Here is a 22098-nt window from a genome sequence, read left to right on the forward strand (position 1 = left end):
TTATTCTCTTGGAATCATCCCCCCCACCCCAGCAGGGCCTTGATCTGTTGGTAAAACGTTTTAGCAATTGCATGGAGACTGTGAAGGTCCATCCGGAGAGAAGAGCAGCTGAACAGTGAAGTGATTAGTGCCCTTTTTTTTCTAAAACAGTCTGAAGATGAGATCCAAGGTATGCCTGGGTGTATAGATTAGTGATAAAATGCAAAGACTGAGGTTGGATGTCAGGGGGAAGTTCTTTGCTATGAGAGTGGTGAGGTGCTGGAACAGCTGCCCAGAGAGGCTGTGGATGCCCCATCCCTGGAGGTGTTCAAGGCCAGGTTGGATGGCGCCCTGGGCAGGTATGAAATGTGGAGGTTGGTGGCCCTGCATGCGGCAGGGGGTTGGAGCTTGGTGATCCTTGAGGTCCCTTCCAATCCCGGCCATTCTGCGGTTCTGTGGTTCTGTGGGAGCGGCACGGCGCGCGCTGAGCGCAGATCCCAGGGCGGGAACGGCGGCCATAGGGCGGGAACGGCGGGAAGAGGAGCAGCGGGCGGGCAGAGCGCGCGGCCCGGCCTTGGTTGTCCCGCCCCGTCCCCGCCCCGGGGTTTCCCCCAGGAAAGCGGTGTGCCGCCCAAGAGAGGCCTGCGGGAAATTCCTTGTCGGGAAGTTGGTGAGCGGAGGCGGGGGGAGGCCGCGGGCGCTCAGGGGGCCGGGGGGTGTCGGCGGCGAGGACGTTGGCGGCCGGCTGAGGGTGGGTGTGCGGCTGGCGGGGCTCGGCGCCTCCCCGACGGCCGCGGAGTGCTGGGCGCCTTCCTCGGGCCCGGCCGGCAAAGGATCTCGCTTTTTTCGGAGGAAAGTCAACTTTTTTTACTTTCCTTTCATCCCCTCAGGGTGCGATGCCGCCCAAGGAGCGCGGCAGGGGCAAGCTGCCTGTTCCTCTGCCGAGAGACATGATCCTGAAGGACACCGAGGGAAAAACGTGGAGGCTGGGCAGCCAGATCGGCCAGGGCGGGTTTGGCCTGATCTACTTAGGTAAAATGCGGTGTATTGAGGTAAAACCCTCAGTAATGATAAGGGCGACGTGTGAGTTTCGTCTTGATGTTCTCACGTGAATCAGAGGCATAAACCGCAGGAGGTGTAATTGCCAGTCTTCATTTGTTTCTGTATTTATTCTGTACTTATTATGTTTCTGTACTTTCTTCAGAAGAAACTTTCACTTGGTGTGAGTGTGGCAAGGAATGAGTCATTGTGAGGCACTTTGTAAAGCATTCTGAGTCACTGCGCATATGCAGGCAGCTATTGCTGATCTGTAGGAAAGAACAAATCCTGTTTTCACAGGCAGCATTATAAGTTTTGTTTTTTTCTTCTTCTTTCTACTGCATGTGTGCAGTTCCGGTCACTCATCTTCTGAAGTAATGCAAAAGATGCTTTTTTTTTTTTTTCTTCTTCTTTTTTTTGCTTTAGTAAAGCAAAAGATGTTCTGCACAGAGGCTCTTCTTCACCTCTGTGAAACCACACTGAGTCTAGCAGTGCCCTGCAGACCTAAAAGGAGTTGTCCATCAGTGTCAGACTGTAGGATCAGGCACCTACTGCATAAAGAGATGCATTTTCTTTATAAGGATTAGTGTGTTTCCTCTTGTCGTGTTTGCAGTCATAAATGAGGAACTTGCATGCCACTATTCTTTCAGTAGCAGACTTACTATGATCTTTGTTGTGACTGGTTAACTCGTGCTTGTCTGTTTCCAACTGTTTGGGAACACTTGCACCAAACTGTTCTTCCTTTCCTTCTTTTTTTTTCCTCCTCTTGTCTGTTATGGCTAATCTCAGCAGAATGTCAACTAAAGGCCCATCTTTTGTTCCATGATGTGATGATCCCATATGTGGTCAGGTGTTGTTTGCCTATAGTTATACTTCCAGCTAGTAATGTGTGGCTGTAAATTGAAGGGAAGTGGACAGTTTTTCTTGCACATCTGGACTTCAGGTTTGTGTGGAAATTTATTTTTTTTATATTTATTTGTTTATTGGAGAGAGGGTGGGACTGAAGCCATGTATAGGCACTGAGATTTCAGTGTAAATAAAAAAAATTAAGAAAAAAGGAAAAAAGCCACTGCTTCTGCTTTCCAACAAAGTAAACACAGTCACGGGAAAAACTTTGATAAAATTAGAAAATTAAGGCTGTGTTTGTTCATCGGTGGTTTGTTGTAACAATTATATGAGTAACTGGCAATAGCTGCTGGCCGTGGCCTACATCTGCCCTATATTTAAGGGTTTTTTTGTTTTTTGTTTTTTTCTTTTTTTGGACTAGTTTTGATGTGCTCTGCTGCGCAGAATTTCCGAAGTGTGTGATTTGAGGAAGAAACTGTTGTGAATCCTTATGTTCGTGTTAAGAGTTTGAGTATATCTGGTGGGCTTCTATAGTTTCATTTCTTCTGGAATTGATGCAGTTCACATGTACCTAATGGCTCTGCAAACTGAACCAGTGGGGATGATAAGAGTTTCAGCTATCTGCGGTTAGAGGAGTCAAAGGCCAGCATGCTAAGAATATTTACATTCTTTTTCTTCTGATGTGTATGATAGCTTTTTATGACCTTCTTTATACTGCTGGTTGTTCACATTTGAGAGTTGCTGTACCTAGAGAAAATATGAAAAATGTTACCATAAGAAAACAGAGCTTGGCGGGAGCTAAGAAGTAAAATTACGTTACTTCTGGATATTGCCATTCAAGGATGAATCGTGGGAGAGGGTACAGGGATGTCAAGTGGGGGTCAGGATCCAAAGGAATGGCAGACAGAAGCTTTTAGAAGGCTCTCACAGAGGAGGGTGTGCAGATGCAGTGCAGAAAGTAAGGCTGTAGCTGTGGGTGTAATTCAGGCCAGACAGAAAAGTTCCTGAGTCAAAATGTAGCTGCCATTTACAGTCAAATTGCAGTGGACCTTGTGTGTGGTATAGCACGTGGAATTCAGTTGGTATCTTATAGATTTTATCAGTTATTTGCCTGATTGTTCAGACTGCTGAGATGATTTCATGTCTTGTGGTGTTGCAGTTTGAGTCCCACTGGACTGGAACAGGAAGCAGTCAGTGGATTTGCTGAGAATGAGAATACAGCCTGGAACCCTTGGTATTGCAATTAGATGTCTTGTCATAAGTGACACCATAGCTGAAGAATTACAGCTGCCACTTGTAATCGTGTTTGTGTTCTTTAATTTTTTCTTTTAGGATGACAGTGAATGTTACATGTAGGACTGAACTGAAGGCTTTGTTCCCCTTATACCTTATCTTACAATTAAAAGAGGTAATGGGCAAAATATATCCTCGTATTGACACTGAGTGAAACTTTCTTGTTTGTCCACATCCTTATCTTAGATGCATGTTCATATTTAGTAACGTGTACCATATCCCTACAGAAGAGAGTCTGAATGGCAAGGAGAGTGATGATGATACACAGATTCTTGGTGCTGAGCCAACTTCTTTCTCTGTGCTTTTCAGCCTAGTTTCTAATACGTATGCAGCAAAATGTGAGAGTGGCCACTAAAATTTCAGTGAGAAGCTAATGCAGAAAGAACTGTGGAGAGGTGGGTAAGACAGGAAAGTGGAGTCGGATTTGATTCCTTGCCAGATATGAGCAGCACGGCCCTTTTATAAAAGTAAAGGTTAACTTTTCTGGCTGTATCTTCTAACAAGTATTTTTACTGTAGTGGTGTAAAGATTTTGATGTGCGTTGTTATAGCTTAATTTGCCATTAAGGGTACTCCATACTCCATTAATCTATACCAATGTACTTGAGATATTTTACACGATCTCTGCAAAACGTGTTTACTGGAGATGCATTCCTTGGAAGGTTCACTGAATCAAAGCTGCTGAAAGCCATTCACTAACCTGGAGCCCTACAATGCTGGGAGTCTCTTTAGGAGCAGGGCTTCTAATTATGTAGGTGACAGTTACCAGTAGCTACAAGTTTTGTTCTGCATTGTGAACATTTTCACTGTTTTTTCTAGTTGCTCTTTCCTGTCTGTGAGCCATCTTGTCTGTTTCTCTGTTGACTTGTTCCTTCCCTTGGATTTCTTTTGCATTTTTATTTTAACCAGGATAAATAGGAGGAGGCTGGCAAATACTGATTCCTCCTAATGCTCCCAAAAAGCTGCCTTTCCTCTGCTGCCAGAAGCACTAGGAACTGTCTAGAGATATTCTTTCAAACATTGCTTTTGTCTCAGCAAAAGCAGTACGGATCATACACTGGACCTACCTATGCTCTGACATGCTGGTTTTTGTTCCTGGTGCTGATTTGCCATCCGATACCTCAGACAGAACCATTACCCCTTTGATAAGGCAGGAACAGAATGGAGAGTAACCAGGGGAGGACATGACATATTGTTGGTCTCACAAATAGGTTGTAGCCCTGTGGAGCACCATGGCAGAACATACAAAAATGAAGCTAGAGTTGAGGAGGGTGCTACTGAGAGCCTTACATCCTCTCATTTATCTTACTGATTGCAGTCAGTAATTAACAGCGGTCTTTATATAAATCATTCTGTAGTCCTGCTGCAAGGACTCTATTAATGCACAATTTGGATGGAAAATTTGAATTCAGAAAGGTCACACAGTGTTTTGCTAAGACTCCATTGTTGCAATAAAACCTGGTGTACACAGCATTACCTGCTTTCAGACTTCTTTCTAACAAAAGCAGGTAGTTCTTAATACATGTACTTATATTTTGTTAGATTGTGTATTTTACTTGCTATGTGGTAAATGTGATCTAACTGTATTATAGCTGTATATTGCAATAGAACTTTATAAATGATAGGTAAAAAAGTTTTGAAACCATTTTTCATGACTGGCTTTGTAGCAGGTGTTTGTATGTTGCTGTTTGACTGCTATATTTGCAGGTGTTGTTAGGATATAAGAAGCTCAGGAAAGTGATAATGCAGCAGTCAGTGATGCTCTTGTCCTCCTTGGAGATCTGTCACTTGCCTAGCTATTTTTTCTTCTCCATTTTTTTCTTCTTTTTTCTCTCCATTTTCCAAGAGGAGGCAAAAAAAACCTAACCAACCAACCAAAAAAACCTGCCTGTGCACTAAACAGTGGTTGAATGGATGAATGTATTTTAGTACCAATGTCAGAGAGAGCTGTAGTCATTGTGGCCTCTTCTGACTTTGAGTTTGGACCATGGTTTGCTCTGCTGTTGACACTTTGAGACCTGGTGTTCTGAGAAATAGATTGAATGGGCTGAAATAAAGGTTTTTTCTATTTCAGAAGAAGAAATTTCCATGGCTAATTTGTACACCCTTGCTAGGGGGTATAATGTGCCAGGGACCAGAAGCATTGATTGCCATTATCCGTATTCTATCACGTTCTTAGTGTTCATTCCTTGGTTTGAGTTAGGAAGCAGATTTCAGTGATTGGTTCTAGAGAGATGAGGTACATAATTGCTTAAATTAACTTCTCCAAAATTATTTACTGTACTGCAGCAAATAAATTAACAATGCAGTAGCAATAATATCTAACTGTATATGTTCAGGATTATCTTTTTCAATTCAATGGAAAGAAGAATATTAATAGCAAAAAAAGCTGTAATTAAAAGCACTAGCAGGCGACTGACTAGGGATGGATCTTTCTCAAACTTCAGGTGTGAAAGTGCTTTTCAGCAAAGCACTCATTGTACCTGCAGGTGTGAACCTTAGTGTGAAAAAGTCATTGCCAGATAAATGCCACCTCAGGAAAGTATTGTTATCTAGTCAGTAATATTAAACTTTATGCAATCTACTTGCTGTATGTACATTGATAGCTTTTCACCCTATGGGCAAGTTAGAACGTACAGTTGGCCTCTTTTTGTTACTTAGCAGTTACCTAGGGCTGGTACTTGTTACAAGCTCAGATTGCTCCATCTGTTAGAGGAAATTCTCTTGCTTCTCCAAGTTCTTGCTGGTGTTGCAAGAGCTCATTACTATTGTGCTTCATTGTTCTGACACTTTTGTTTCCTTGTTTGTCCATATGCATGGTGATTTGGGAGCTGTTGTTTTGCTCTTTGTTTGTCCACTTTGCAGGCATTCTGATCAGATACCAAGACCCTGACATGCTAAGTAAAACTAAAAAGGGAAGAAGGCAGGTTTATTAATATTTTTTTTCCCAGTGAAGGAGGTATTTCAGAATAGGATTATATGTAAAAAGGAAAAACTGTGGTTGAAACATGTGGCACTTGTTGCCTTATGGAGGGCACTCTCTACAGCTGTCGTTGGCACCTGTAACCTACTGAAACTGGCATCATACCTTCTTAGTGGGCTCTACATCAAAATGGCAGATGGGCTAGAGCAGAATCTTGCCAGAAAACAGTTTGTGCACCACGTTTAGAATATTAGAGGCCTGAGCTCCTGTTTGAGAGTGCTGTAAGAGCAGACCATGTGTAGCTTTTCTGCCTAGGGTTAAAGGATGTATCATGCCTCTTCCAGCTCAGAGTAATTAACTTTGAAAGGCAAATGGGAGCTTCTGTTGCTGTGGAATGCAAAACTTTAGCTTTGGTGAATCACAAAGGTTTCACAGAGAGGTGTGTAAGCAATACAGTGAAATTTCCTGCCAGTACTGAGTGTCCTTCACTTGGAGGCATTCACAGGTGTCAGCAAAATGCTCTGACAGTTAAGCACAATTTTCTTTCAAAAAGCAGTTTACTTGTGTCCTGTGGAAGATGATTTCACAGGCGAGGCAGATGGACATGTATGTGTAATTCATGTAATAAAGCTACATTGGTAAGTCTACCTAGAAGAGGAATGTAGGAAAAAATATTCATAAACATTGCTTGGAAAAGAGTGTGTCAAGAAAGTGATGATGCATCGTCAGACACTTAAAGCACCGAATGTTTCAGTTCTTGGGGAAACACTGAATGGAAGGAAGTGCTGGGGAGGGAAGCTAAGAAGCCATGTTTTTTGCTTGCCTTTAAATATTTGCATTAATATTCTCCATATGTAGGATATATGTGTAATTGTGTACTAAACAGCAGATGTTATTTCTTGTTTATTTGTTTACATTCTGGTTTTAGTAACTGTAAAGCTGCAACTTGGATTATTTTCAGTTGTTAGATGCTCTGAGTGATGCTTTTGTCAGCCATTGGATTTAACAGCTGTTGGCTGACCTCAGCGGGGTCAGAGTTTTTTCAGGCTTTTTTATTGGTAGCTTGTAACATCGGGTTGTGGTATTTCTGATTAGGTACCCACTGAAACAAAGCAAAAGCTTAATGCTAGCAACCCAAGAACTTCTGAAATACTTTTTTCACGTTGCCAAAACAAATATATCCTCAAAATATGCAGCAGTGGCAAAGACACCAGCTGTGGACAGGAGCAGGGATGTTTTGCTAACTACCAAATCAGTGCTGTTTTCTTTTCAAAGTGTAAACTTTGTCAACAAAACTGGTTCTGTGAGAGCTATTGAAAATATTTCACCGTATTCCACATGTGACTGCCACAAATTAACTGCTAAATCTGTAACAAGCACATTTGAACTGGCAAGTAGAATTGACACCTTTCTTTGTCCTACTGCATGCAATTGTGGTTGTGGTTGTAGGAAAGCACAGTTTCTGTTCTAACAGCTCTTTCTGTTATCATGCCGTTATTAACATTTACAAAGCTACGTTGGTTAAGGTTGTGGCACTCAGCAACAAATTGGATGAAATCTGTGATTCAGGTGGATGATAAGACTGTAACTGCTGTGCCTGGATGAAATTAGGAAATTCTGGACAACGTGAGGTAAGTTATTTGCGGTGTTCTGTAGGCACTATAGTCACAAGTAATGACCAACACTGTGTATCCCACCACACTGCTTTGTTTCAGTATTTCTGTACTTTGCAGTGGCATGAGAGCTGTGATTGTAAAATGAAGGAGAGGAAAGAAAAATCGAGCTGTGCCCTTTGCAAATCTTTTGTGGGACTCTTCTTGGCTTGAGGTGGAAACAGCAGCAGCCCCTGCACGGATTCATCTTGTGCCAGTGTTCCCAGTTAACAGTGGTTTAGTGCACAGTGGTTTTGATTGTGTGCATACATGAACACTCTTCCCCCCCGACGTAAGGAAACTGCATCTGTATTTCATATGAGCAACACAGTGTAAAGTGGGAACTCTCACATTTGTTGTGCTATTTTAAGATACCCTTTACAAACATAATCTCACCATATAGTGCTTCTGGTACTCTGTGTGTACTTATACACCATCAGAGACCTCCTGCATATCAGCATTGCCCTCCTGCAGGGTCTCTGCTTACTGTCCTGCAGTCTAGCATTTAACTGATTGTAATATTATAAATAGCCATGTGCTACCACACAGAACGAGGCTAGCACATGGCTAATTACGAGTATACAGTAATTAACTATGAGCTAAACTCGCAGGAGAGTCTGTGGTGGTGGTCTATGAGGTATGTAATCAGACTGTTTGTTAAACCTTGGGAGCCTTTCCAGTCTGTTAAGTAACTATACATAGTAATGAGACCATTTTTTAAAAACCATTTATGTATATTTATGGACAAAAAAATAGTCTGTTTTATTTCTGCGCCATGGGTAAATGCTGCTGCCTGATATTTGAATAGTTAATTAAAATACACAATAAAAGGTTCATAGGCAACTTCTAGCTATCTGTAAGTATGCGATTATCTGAGCTTTATGTGCATAAGAGGTGTAGGATATTATCCGTTCTGTATGTTCTGCCTTATTTCATGTACGTGAGGTAAGGATGATCATTCAGTTTTTCCTTTTGTATATTTGAAAGTCATTTTCTAGAGCATCTGTTTCTCTGTCGTCTTGAGCTTTGTCTAAAAGTCTCTTCCTTTTCACATTGTGACAGATTGCAGTTAGGTTTGGTTTTATTTTTCTTCAGGATATTCATTCAGCATTACTCCAAAAAGCATCCGCACAGTTACAATGTGAGAACCATGAGGGTTAGGCCCTTTTGCTGGGCTATCTCCTGTTAATTGCTCTTCTTCGTTACCCTGACAGCTGTTACTGTCTGTTCCCGATTACATGAATGAGGCCTCTCTTTATAAAATGTCAAGATGTCTACAGGGAAGTTAGATCAGCCTTTGAAATACATTTGTTACTCCTCTGTACCTATCAAGCCTCTGTTAAGTAATTTGGTATTGAAATAATTTTTTTTATACACAGGTTGTTTTCTGATCCGTGTCAGTAAGAGAGTGCATCTAATTCTGCTTGAGTAGTGTGACATTACTGATTACAGTGAGAACACATGGGATGTGTTCTTTTAAGCTAGTATCTTCAGCTGTTAGCACCTAGCCCATGTGTGACAAAGAAAGATAAAAGCCTCAGCACCTGTGCCTTAATTCCCAGTTTAGTACAAGAAAATGGTAAGAACAGAGTTTACCAAAATTTCCTTCCTGTTCCTAAGAATAGTTTTGAATTGTGTACTGAACAGGACTGGTACCCACCCGAGTCCATGGATAGTTCATGCATTCCAGAGCTACTGTTTTGGAATACGTTCATTTTATCTTCGTGTGCCGTTAACAGAAACATTCATGGTGAGGTGATCAAGCTGACAACAGCGTGAAGGACAGCTGTGGGGGTTGGGGTGCAATGCTGCCACGTTGAACCCAGAGCCTGAGTAAAGTTGAAGGAAGATAATGACATCTGAAGAAATCTGTTTGTATTTTCTGACCCTAAAAATATATAAGCTTGGCTGGTTTGGTCAAGTTTACTTATCTTTATTATTTTTGTTGTGTGGATAAAAGTGGTCTATTTTTGGTGTGTGCTGACAGTTGAAGTGTTTCTCACCTGGACTGTTGTTGGTATTTGATCATTGCAAGAAGTTTGAAAGGAACACTTATTTCCTAGGAACTGTATTCTTTCTACTTTTTTTTTTTTTTTTTTTTTTTTTTTTTCCAATGATGATTCTAAAAGATGATTTAGTCTCATTAAATTTTAATCCCAGTATAGCTCTCTGTAGCTTCAGTACTATCAGAGAGAGCTGATAGTTCTCTCAGGGTCAGAATTAAATAGAATCACATTGTCTGTGCAGAAAGGTTCTGTCTCCTGGGCTGTAATTGGCACATGTGGTCAATTATTGTTTTGAAATTTCTGATTGTACTGAGGCACAATCCCTCGTCTCCACTTTTAGACAGGTGATGGCTGTGCTATCGCTAACTTAGGCCAGTGTCTAAATAATGTCAGAATAGAAATCGAGGTTCTGAGGCCGGAGTAATTTGGGTTAGAGGAAAGCCGACAATCTTGTCTAGAGGCATAATGTAGGTCATAACTTCTAAGTGGTGTCTTTGTCACGACAGTGGATTGACAGGAACCAAATACAGAGGTTATCCAATTGACTGGTAGTCTGTTGTAATGGAATACCTCATTGTGGTGAAAACGTGCAGTGGGGACGTCCTGCTTACTCCTTAGTTAGCACTGAAGGAGACAGCTCTGAAAACGTGGGTTAAAATTGCTTCTATGCTTGTTGATTAAACTTTTACACTACTTTGTTGATTTGTTGTTTATTTTTAAATTTGCAAATCTTTGACCTTTAAAAGTAGGAATTCAGATAGAATGTTGGATACCTTTGTCATGTGTTTTTCTGATCACCTTAGTTAATCTTAGCTTGCTCTTTGCCACTTTATTTCACGCAGCTTGATCCTTTCTTTCTCATTTTGCAGCTTCCCCTCATATTCATGTTCAAGTAGAAGATGATGCAACGCATGTAATTAAAGTGGTAATGTTTAGATTTCATTTCTAAGTTGTTAACTTGTATGCAGCTTTCTCTTAATTATCTATTTGTTATATTGTTATATTATCTATCCTTATTGTCAGCATTCAGTGCATGTTGCATGCTTGTGGTGATGTTTTTTAGTTTTTGTTTTATATGTCGTTGTTTGTTTTATTTTTTAATATCTTGATGTACTTTCCCTGCTAAAGGATGTACTTGGTGTTCCCGCAACACATGGTATTTCCTTGACTTGATTCTTTCTTGATTGCTGCCCTGAATAGTTAGGTAAGGAAAATCAAGCTATGAATTGAAACGTGTCCGATCGATAGGATTTCTTAAAATAATATCTTAATTCCTGAAAGAATCTGTGTTGTATGAAAGTGCATTGCCAAATAACTACTTATTAAACCTGCATGTCAGATAGCATGCTATGTGGGAGGTGGAAAAAGTGATTTTAAGTCTCTTTGAATTTCTCTAGGACCTTTGATTACAATCTGGTGTCTTTCTGAGGTATTTTATTGTACTGTTTGTTTATTTCTAAATAGGAGTATCTTGAAAATGGCCCCTTATTTTCTGAACTGAAATTTTACCAACGGGCTGCAAAACAAGAGCAAAGTAAGTAATAGATCAACAAATTAAGAAAACGAAAAGCATTGAATTCTGATTCAGTTGAAGAATAATTTTGTTTTCATTTGTCTGGTAAGAACTGATGCTTTGGAGCATGACAGTCAATTAACTTCACATACACTGAACTGATTTTGCCTTCTGCAGTGATAATTTTATTTTGCTGTAAGTTTCTTTATTTCAATGTTATCTTTGTTCTTTCCGATTGGAAGAGAAAACAGAAGTATGACAACTGTGTTAGAAAGTGCACAACAGTGTATGGCCCCAGGGAGCTGTCAGCCTTAGAACAGCAGTACTTCACTGACCCATTTGCAGCTGTAATTCTACTAGTTGCTATTCCCATGTACAAAGTTAGGAACTTGTGTAATCATCACAGGCTTTAGTAGAAATCAAGGCACTTGATTCCACAGACACTTTGGCATTGGATGTATTTGTGGGAACTGTCCTAAAGACTTCCGATGAGTGAAACCACTGATAGGCATAAGCACTTGTTGAAGTGAAGTAGTGCTTCCAAAAGACTTATTTTGACAGCTACTGATCATTGTTTGTCTGCCTTTGAAGGGAACAAATTGCCATGTTGCTACAAAAACAAATACTTCCTGTCTGGGAGAACGCAGAGAACTTCGGGATAAAGCTGTGATCTCTTGTTTGCTACAGTAACTGCAAAATAAGTCATACTTGTTTCATTGTTTATTCTCAGTTATGGCTCCATAGCCAAAAAAGAAATGAAACTCTGAATATTCTCTAGTTACCTTTAACCCAATTTTATATTTTCTTTATTACTATTTCAGTAAGAAAATGGATGAATCTCAAAAAAATAAGATGCTTAGGAATCCCAGTGTTTTGGGGATCAGGCTTGGCTGAGCACAAGGGAAAAAGGTAATAAGATGAATTGAAATTGAGCCTGAAATTGACTGAAGATCACTTTTCAACAAAGTGGAGCTGCCACAGATGCGCCGTCTTGTCTCTAAGGTATTCTCCCTTTTGTGGATTTCTGCACAGCTATAGATTCATGGTCATGGAGAGACTGGGGGAAGACCTTCAAAGAATCTTTCAAGACTGTGGAAGCAGATTTAAGAAGGAGACTGTTCTGCAACTTGGGGCACGAATGGTATGTATACAGAGAAGGGAAATTGCTGTGCCTCAAATTGCTGAATCCAACTAATACAATCATCTTCCTGAAATGATGAAGTTAATGTAGGTAGCTGTTGAGTTTAGAAATTAAATGTATGTAAGTGGTGTGCATTTCCTTAATTTTTTCATTCTTTTAAAAATACAGTTAGCATGGAGTGTAAGATCTGTGGATTGAATGTTGGGAAGCTCAAACCAAACCTTTTCTAATAGGTGAAAACAGACCATACGCTTCAAAAAGTGTGTCTAGACTGAGCTGTGTAAGCCCATTCTCGTGCTTTAACATGTATTGATTTTTTTTTTTCTTTCAGAGTTTGAAGGGTTTTGTATTAGACATCCATATTTGTCAATGTTCACAATTGCATGCCTGAATGCAAAAATTTGTGTTTGCTGAACTGCACGACTCCACTGGTAGTACAGGCAGGATAAGGCTGGTGTGCAAACACCAGTTCCAAAGACCAGTTCAAAACTGGTGTGTTCTAACAGAACGTTGTATTATGTGCTCATTTGTGCTTTAACTTGTTAATGACTGCTATTACTGCATAGAAGTGCACAGCAAGTGGAGCAGAGGCAATGGTTGTAACTTGAAAGAAGAGGAATTCTAATTGAATCTTAAGGAAAAGTTTTTGCAGAAAGAATAGCGTTGCTCTAGAGCGTGTATCCCAGAGGTTGGACAACACCCATCATGGGAGACTTCTAAAACTTGACAGTACAACCTTGCCTAACTTACATTGCCACTGCTTGAAGCAGGGCTTTAGACTAGACGCCTGCAAAGTTTACTTCTAACCTAAAACAAAAATAACATGAGGTGAAGGGCTCTTATAGTCGTATCACTGACAAACTTTGAACACTCTTTGGCTATTTTTACACTCCTCAACAGCCAAGATTGCCCTCTTATGATTTGCCAAGTGCATGTGCACATGTTTTTTAAGTATCAGTAAGAGCTGTTGCGTCTCAGTAAAGAGCTGAAGAAAGATGACAGTGAGGAGGGAATGGTGATTTGAGATGCAAGCCATGTAATAATTGTCATAATCAAACATATTACAAACTTTCAGGCCTGACTGTGTGCTCTCCTGATGTTCTTCCAGAGTTTGTTAAGTGCTTTTTCTTTTTGCTTTGTGACCTGGTATTCTCATGGCAGTTACACAGGGATACTCATGGCAAGGTAGACCTTTGCACCCTGTGGACACAGTGAGCAGTCCTCTAACTAAAAATGGTCACCTCAGTCTGTGTAGCCCTTGGCTTCACTGTGTATGTGTGACATATTTGCTGGTAGAGTTGAGGGTGGAGTGGAGATGATGCTTTCTTTTTTGTTTTAAATCCCTTCATAGCTGGATACTTTGGAATATATACATGAAAATGAGTATGTTCACGCTGACATTAAAGCAGCAAATCTGCTGTTGGGCTACACCAATTCACGTGAGGTAAGAATGTTTACTTATCTACACTGTTATACTGAAGTTTAAGTGTTCAGTAGCTTGCTAAGTATATTCTTTGTTAACAGCCCACGTATTAGGAGAAGTTGGGGCATGAATATTCACATCCTCTCATGACAAATCCAGCAGTGACTCTAGAGCTTTAGGTTTGAGAAAGAGAGCAGTGAGTTTTGTTCAGATTCTTGGTGCTCTGCTGACTGGGATAGGGGCAGGTAAACTGATCAACTGAGTAAGTTAGAGGAGCTGACTGTGGTTCTAGGTTATGCTGGTTTAAGTATAGTAGTAGGATTTAAGGATATGGCCCAACTCGTGGGATGTTCTAGCTTTCTAATATTCTTGTGAATGGAGATTCTATGCCTCTGAGTCTTGTTCCACTTGCTGTAGTGGATATGGGAGGAGAGTAGGGTTAAAGTCTCTAAATAAGTCTGTAATACCCTCAAGTTAGCCTTGACATTGAAGTGTTTTGATAAAATGTTGTGAAACAAAACTTTTGATCCTGTCACATTCTTTATGATCCTACCATGTCTTTTTTTCTTAATACAATTAGAGTATTCTTTTTTTACTGAACATGGGGAAAACAATCTCTAACTTCACTGAAGTATAGTTAACTGTAAGCAATAGTTGTCCTTTTTTTTTTCTTTCCCTAATGCAGTGATGAAGAAACAGATATTGTGAAACAGCTCATTGCCATTAAAGGTTGAGCCATTAAATTGTATCTGCTTTCTTACAAGTTTCAAGTTAAATGGTAGATTCAAAATTATCTTTTCAGCTTTCTAGAATACGTAGTATAAGAAGTATGAAGACTTATGAAGCAGCCACGTTTTTAGGCACTGGTAGCAGCCAGTGCATAATCTCAGTTTACGACATTTACCAGCCTGCTGAATCCGGGAAGAAGGCTATTTAGAAACAGAACGATCTGCTACCCAATTCCATTAACATAACTCAAATGACTTTTTTTTGTCCTGACTGTTGTGTATTTTTATGACAACAAAATGCTGCTGTTTTTCACATTGAAATCATTTTGGAAGTGTCCGTTGACAGTAATCATAAAATTTTAAGGCGTGTGGCTGACTGTGATCTGGTGCTGTTGACTTAGAAGATCACCCCATAATAAAGCTTTATTTTTCAGGTTGTCTGCATGAAGATTATGTTACTAGTATTTAGTTTTTGTGAGTAGTGCGTTCATTGACGGATTGAAAATAATTTTGAGTGAAAAGATAGTTTACTAAATACAGAAAATAGATATTTCAGCTGAAGTAGCTCCTAGCTCAAAATGTACAAAGTGTACAAAGTGTAAGCTACTGCAAAGATATCGTTTCAAATTTTGTTTTGGTAAAAAGTGTTTTCCACTGAAATGATTCTGCAAAACAGATAAATCACAAAGTTAGGAGGAAAGGATTTCTAATACTTGTTTGCCTTGGTAAGATGTGAATTGTGTTTCTATTTGCTTCAGAAAACTCAGAGCTGTTCAGATATTGCTAAATAAGAGTGAGGTTGAACTTAAACTCCCTAGTCAAAGGTCCCCACAGTTCTGCAAGTGCCATGGGCTTACAGGTTTCACTGAAATCATGATAACTGCTCCATGCTGGACTTGGAATCACATTAAGAGAGCCTGAAATTGTAACGTGGATGTGTGTGTACATGTGGTGGTCATTAGAGATGTATTTTAAGGTAACATTTACTATATTTAACTTACACAGGGCACTTGTCTCAATTAGGGCAGATTTTGGTCAAATAAAACCAGATTTCCCAGATGTGCTTGCCTGTATCTTAAAACGTGTATGCTCTGTGGCTTGTTGGAATAATCTTAGCAACGTTACAGCTGAAGTTTTAGCATTAGAAGATGTCATGGAATTCAGTGCACCTTCCCCTGAGACTGGTTACTTTGCTGTGCTGTCTGCCTTCTGTACTTCATTAGTTTTTCTTGGCACTCTACATGTAGGCAGGCTCAGTACTGGACAGTATCTTCACACAGACTTGAGCATTCAGCATGGTGCATGTATACTTGCACACACGATATTGCATTTGTTACCTCTCGGCCACGTTCACATACCTGTAATTCGGATGTAATTTCGGTATGAAAGTTGCTTCTTCCTGTGTTCAGATATCCTGTTCCTAATTGTGAGGTTCATGATGTTTGGACAATCTTTACAACACGCTGCTGGGCTGATGAATATCTTATGGTTTTATTGCAGCAGTATTTTGGAAGCTCTGTGAGGCCCCACCACTGACTCATTGTGACAGCAGTGTGGAATAATCTGTCCCATGTCCTCCAGATGGTTGTCAGAGATGCTGTATTTTAGTTTGGTGATCTTGCATCAACCTCACACACTTCAGTTCCTCAAACACTATTATTACCACAAAATGTCTGCGAGCATGTTTTGCTCTATCTGCTTCCTCTGTAAAAGTGCTGGGTGGCTAGATTGCCTTGTTGTGTTTATAAAAGCAATGGAATTGAGAGTTAGAGTGGTCAAGATAGTTTCACATTTAGGGAACAGGAGCATCTAGCCAATGGCAGAATCAAACTCAGGAGCAGATAAGCTGGGAGAGCTCTGGCTCCAGGGAGTAGCATGACAAAGCTGACTGACTTCACAGTTTATGTGGTAAGATTTTGCTATGTATTCTATGTTAGAGAGTTATTACTCCCTAGGATTTAGGATTTTAATAGAAAAGAAAATTGAAGTGTAATTTTAATTATAGAAGCTCTGGTTTATAACTGGGATCCATAAATCTCTATATAGAAATACTTTTCAGATTTGTTTTATATTGTTTTGGTGAAGAGGCAGATCTCTACGCAAAAAAGCATGTGTGCGTTTATACTGAGCTTTGCATTTGTTTGTTATTTTGTGGTTGTTGATGTGTACTATTGTGTCCAAAGTTGCCACTGATGTCCTGCAGTTCCAGAAAAGATCATTTCTCTGTGTTAAACTTTCTGCTCGTATGCTGTCTCGTCTATAAATTAACCTAGTAGGCTTACACTGCTGCCAATAAATATCAGTCCCTTCTTGAAATAACGTGAAATCTATACTGCTATCCTTTACCTTCCATGGCAAGACAGAGAAACAAATAAAGTAAAGGTCCTGTCACTCTATGACCTCCAAATGATGTTTTGATATGGTTAGAAGATCAGAAATCAACTGACCTCAAAGAGCAGCTAGCTGCAGTTCTATTCAGTAAAAGGGAGCGAGGCCATTCAGTGAGTTACAGGTCAGAAGATCAATTCTCTAGTCAATATGTTTCTGAACATGGACCCAGCACGATGACTGACAGAACAGCAGTGATGTACTGAGGGAAGTACACAGCCCATGAATTTGAGAGAGGCCTGAAAGCAAACTTGAAGTGATCAGACCTGTAAATTACACAAGTGAAGCACTGTCTCAGTATTGTGGGGAGTGTCACAATTGTCTTGAAGGGTAGTAACTGTATGATAAAACAGTAAGTGTTACTGATGTAGACCCTAGAAGAGGAATTTGAATCCACTGAACTCATTTAAACAGTAATGCTGTTCAAAGAGAGAAATGGGTGCCAGAGAAAAACTCAACAGTGGAGTTTGTATGAGTGAAATGAGGTTTGGTGGACTCTCTCTTCAAAAGGTTTCTTGTAGCATTTTTTTTCCATGCAGTGTATGGGCAGACATGCTGCACTGTTGCAGACTCTCAAGACTGTACCAGAAGCCATGTGTTTGGATTTTTAAGCTGCAGGCTTTAAAATTGGATTTGCATCTATTTTGACTTAGGTTTTAAGTTTTTTCATAGGCATCATAGTTAAAGAATAAAATTTGGACATAAATCATCAATGGTCTGAATTGAAAATGAAAAAGGAGAATGAAGAAACATTTGAGAATATTAACTTTAAGACCAGCTTTCAGTAGAAAAGTACAAAGACGTAAAGTGCATGCGTTGGTCATATGGGAAAACATGCATGAAAATAATTCCAGCTTTAAGTTGTTTTTCATTGTGTGATGAATCACTGTGACTTCTGCACTTCAGACCTGCTTGACAGATTTGCTTAAGAGCAGGTGAATGGAGAAAAATGAAATTCTTCTCTGTTCTCCTTCGTGTGTTTTAGGAAGGATACGGTACACAGAGATGTCATACAGAAAATGTCTTTAACACATGGATGCTGGCTAAGATGCATGCTCACATTGGTTCAATTATAATAACTACTTTTAACATAACTACTTTTGTAGTTATGGCCAATGTCTTGGACTTCAGTTGATTCCAGCACTAGGATTTGTTCCTGTTCCTCCTCTTGGCTAGAAAAACCAAACAAAAGCAAACAAACAAACCAAGAAAGAACAAAAGCACACTGTTACAGAAGAAAAGGAGAGCAAAGAAGCTAGACTAGGACCCCAAAAATGGCTTAAGATTTGGCCTGCAAATCTCATCAAATGTCATTGATTCTTTCTGTAGCCGAATGAGTCTGCAAAGGGGGCTGGTTTCTTCAGTAGGGTTTGAGAAGTGAAGTAAAAGCAAGGATTGGTTTAAGCACAATTTCAGCATTGTGATGAGCTTGATGCTCTCTGAGTGTGAGATATATTTCAAACATATTTAGAAAGATAGAGGAACTGTTGACACTTATTCTCAGTGTTCAGAAGGAATGTATATAGTCAAGTAGCATTTTATCGTACAGTTGTTTATGCTTTAGCTTCTACAAAACTTGTGATATAACTGTTCTTTTCTTTGGGTTTTCTACTTTGGTGTTATTTCCCTCTAATAGTCTCAGTCCTCTTAGTCTACTTGATGCTTGCCTTTTTCTTCCTTGTGCATAAAGCTTGTAATAAGTGCAGTTCCAGCCAATATGTTCTTTCATCTTTACCTGCTACAGCTTGGCAAAATTCAGGCGTTTAATAAAGCATTAAAACTGTGCGATGCAGCATTTCATTTATGTTTTAACAATAGTGTTACTACTTTGCCAATACGGTTACTCCTAATTTCTTAAGTGTACATGTCTCTAGCATCCCATCTTGTCCTTCATTTTTTTTCTGGTGCCTCATTCCATTCTGTATATATGAGCAATGAGCCTGTCTCTCACTGCAAACTGTCCTCTTCATGTGGATGAGCCTTTTAGACCCTGAATGTAGAAATTTGATGCTGAAACATGTTGGAAGTGGCCTGAAATCCCTCCTGCAGATGATTTATTTCCCTCTCTTCTTTATGTATTCCTCTTTTTGCCTTTATTGGCTTTTGTTTTGTAAAATATGCTGTTTCTGTACTAATCACTGTACTTAAAACTTATTATCCCCAAATGGGCTCTCATCCCAAGATCTATTTTAGCCTGTCTTGTGTAGTATACTGTCCAAAGGAAGCTGACAGCTGTATTTCTATTGGCAACCTGCCTCATATTAGTAGATGTTTGCTTAATTATTTACAGTGCCTCACATAAACTTAGTGGAACCACTGAAAATGAATTGGAAAGGGAAAATCTCTATGTTGTGATCTGTTCAGTGATGAAGTTCCTGTTCTATGTGCTTCAGGAGAGAGAATATACCCGAGGAATCCAAGGTGTCACACTTACAGCTTCCCCAGCCAGTGCAGCTATATGATACAACATGTACAAGTTGTAAGAATTTTATGCTTAGTAGCTATTTAGCACTTTACATTTTAATTACAATTTTAAAAACAAGCAAACAAGAACCCTGAGAAGAATCAGCGGGGTTACAAGAAGTGTGGGGGAAGGAGGAATATATAGCATAATGCAGCTAAACCAGCTGTTGTAGGCTTACAGCACTTGCACCTTCATCATCCTTGATATTTCTTGCTTGCAGTGCCTTACATATCTTATTCTGCACGTTTTCTTATTCTTGGTTTGTTTGCTGTCCCTGTAGTTTGCAGATTAAATATGTTTGATTTTTGGAAAACATGCTAACACTGACTTAATATTTCTCAATATTCTGTAACACTCATCTTCCTTTCCCCCTTCCTGTACTCTTTTTAAAATAATAAAACAAAGCAAATAAACCCCTACGAATTACTTAGCTATCCTTGCCCACCATGTTCTGAGCAAAGTTAGAAGGGCGTGCTGTGGTACATTATCAAAAAGTGAAAAGCAGCTATAAAGAACTATATATCTTTTTAATGATGAAGGGGCTGTAATGAGAATTGATGAAATGAAATTAATGGTAATTTAAAATAATGTAGACATTCTAATAATAGTTGTGACAAGGTTGTAACAGTGCCTTGCTGGTGCTAAGGGGACTCAGTTTGCAGGTGGCCGAAAGGCTTTCTGTTGAGAAGCTGCCATCAGCTCTGTGATTATGGAAAAGATGTGGTGTGAGAGCTGTAGAAATGGTAAATGGCTCTGCCAGAAGAAATGGGCTGAGCAGTGACAGATGTGGCCAACTTTGGAGCTAAGTGGTGTGCTCACAACCATTGCATCTGAGTGGCCTTAAGAAATCATTGCTTCTGGGTTTCTGTGTGTTGCCTCTTTCAGTCAAGTTAGGGTAACCTAAAGCTACTCCTTAGTTGTTTTTTTTTTTTCTGCTGTAACTTTAAAATTGCTTTACTGATAGTAATACTGATGGTATTTTAAGCAACTTAAAATGTTGCAAGCAATACTTAATACTAGATCAAAGAATATGTGGTTATTGTGGATGAGAGGCAGCAACTTCTTTACAAAGTTCAAGTTTGACTGGTAAGAACTGGTGGCTGCCCTTATGGATGTCCTGCTGTTAAGATATCTGAAAGTCCAAGGCTGGGCTGCCTCTTGAAAAGGTCTAGCATGTTGTCAATCAGTCCCAACTCAAGTAGAAGCAAAGAGCTGTTGGAGATGCTTGTCCTTGATTGTTTTCTTCTAATGGCTAAAATCTCATTTGAATTTAAGATATAGTCTGATTTTTTTTTTTTAAAGGTTCAAGTCTCCTTTGGATTTCTTCTTACTGTACTTGGTCCAGCTGTATAGGCAGTCTGTAATCAAGCCAAATCCAAAACCTTCCACTTATCTGGGGAAGCATATACCTTCTAGCCTGCTTTCCTTCCCAGCCCACCAAGGATGCAGAAGAGTCTCAAAACTTGGTATTACGGAACTTTGAATTAGTTCTCTCATATGGACTGTGAGCTCAATTAGGTACCAGAGCGTCAGGAGAATGAACGTAGGAGAAAATCAAATCAGTGAACCCAACAAAGTTTATGCCTCGTCCCAGATTTTCTGAACGTGCCTACAGTCTTTAATCTCGTATCACAGTTTGTGTAGTCTGTCAGGTGAAAAACATCATCGGTAATCTTAAAAGCCATCACCCTGCAGGAAGCCAGTGCTGCATCCCAGCTTACACGCTCCAAATAAGCACAGATCCTGCAGCAGAAACACTAAAACCAAGAGACCAGCCATCCCAGGATTTGAAGCTGCCTGGAGCACAAACAGGAATCAGTAATTCAACAGCATGTGCTGCAAAATGATGCACTAAGTTTTCTTGAGGGTTTTTTGTTTGTTTATTTTTCCTCTACCAGAAGTGATGTAATTAAATTAAAAGTGAGTTCTGGAAGAGTTTATTTTAGACTGGTTTTTTTAGCTGAAGAGGAAACAAAACTAAGGTTACAGTAAGAAAAAGGTTTTCTTTGTAATATAACTTAGCAAAAATGCTGCTAGATGATTCGGCTTCAGCACCACAGTTTAGTTCCACTGGCAGTATAATGGCAACCTGTAGCTTTGTTCTATTTTATTTTTTGTGAAAGTACTGTCCTTAGATACTTGTTTTTTAAAAAAAAAACAAAAGCAGTTCTCTAATGTGACAACAGGTCAGTGGGAGAGAGAAAAGTGCCAGGTGAGCATGTGCAGATGACAAAGTAAGAAAATAATCTTTGGGATATTATGGGGTGGATGTGTTGTGATTAAGGTCCAGCTGCTTTTTTGCTGTGTTGTGGTAATTGACCACATGCATGTATTAAATCCTCCGTTGTTCGAGGGTAGAAAGTGTTAATGTGAACTTCATGGAGTGAACTTGTCCTCTGTGTAAGTGGCAGAAGTGACACGGATGCAGTACTCCATGCACTGTGCTTAGAGAGAAATGGTACCAGGTGATGTGTTGGGGGCTGTCTTGACAGGCAGCACAGGAGCATTGATTTCACTCCATGGATTTACTTCAGAGTAACTTAGAGTGAAATTTGTGTCTTTTTAAACATTAGTTTGAACTCAGGAATGATTTACGAAGTTGGCTTTTGGAATGTGGGGGATACTGTTTTGTTTTGCTTTGTTTTATTGTACACGTTCTGTTCAAATAACCATTGAGAGCATTAAGTTGCTGGCAGTGGCATCCA

At 39.7% G+C, this 22098-nt stretch overlaps 1 protein-coding gene and 1 long non-coding RNA gene across 6 annotated transcripts in view; both read left to right on the forward strand.

Moving 5' to 3' along the window:
- The first annotated feature begins 580 nt into the window (after positions 1–580).
- Positions 581–22098, forward strand: part of VRK2 (VRK serine/threonine kinase 2) — a 44340-nt gene continuing 22822 nt past the window's right edge. For 3 of the 5 annotated variants that reach the window (XM_042891560.1, XM_042891584.1, XM_042891575.1), the window contains exons 1-7: positions 581–649; positions 870–1011; positions 10606–10661; positions 11201–11270; positions 12071–12158; positions 12282–12390; positions 13742–13834. In XM_042891560.1, the coding sequence (XP_042747494.1) occupies positions 876–1011; positions 10606–10661; positions 11201–11270; positions 12071–12158; positions 12282–12390; positions 13742–13834 (552 nt within the window). In that variant the 5' untranslated portion in view covers positions 581–649; positions 870–875. Of the gene's footprint in view, positions 650–711; positions 731–869; positions 1012–10605; positions 10662–10832; positions 10941–11200; positions 11271–12070; positions 12159–12281; positions 12391–13741; positions 13835–22098 lie in introns of those variants that run through there. The other 2 variants (XM_042891568.1, XM_042891594.1) reach the window with 2 other exon arrangements.
- Positions 2914–8219, forward strand: LOC122191356. Its single transcript, XR_006182376.1, has 3 exons — positions 2914–3097; positions 3196–3271; positions 7591–8219. It is a non-coding gene; the product is annotated as an uncharacterized LOC122191356 (long non-coding RNA).

Source organism: Lagopus leucura, unplaced genomic scaffold (genome assembly GCF_019238085.1).
Source record: "Lagopus leucura isolate 7727_CA_CO unplaced genomic scaffold, USGS_WTPT01 Super-Scaffold_73, whole genome shotgun sequence".
Taxonomy (NCBI): Eukaryota; Metazoa; Chordata; class Aves; order Galliformes; family Phasianidae; genus Lagopus; species Lagopus leucura.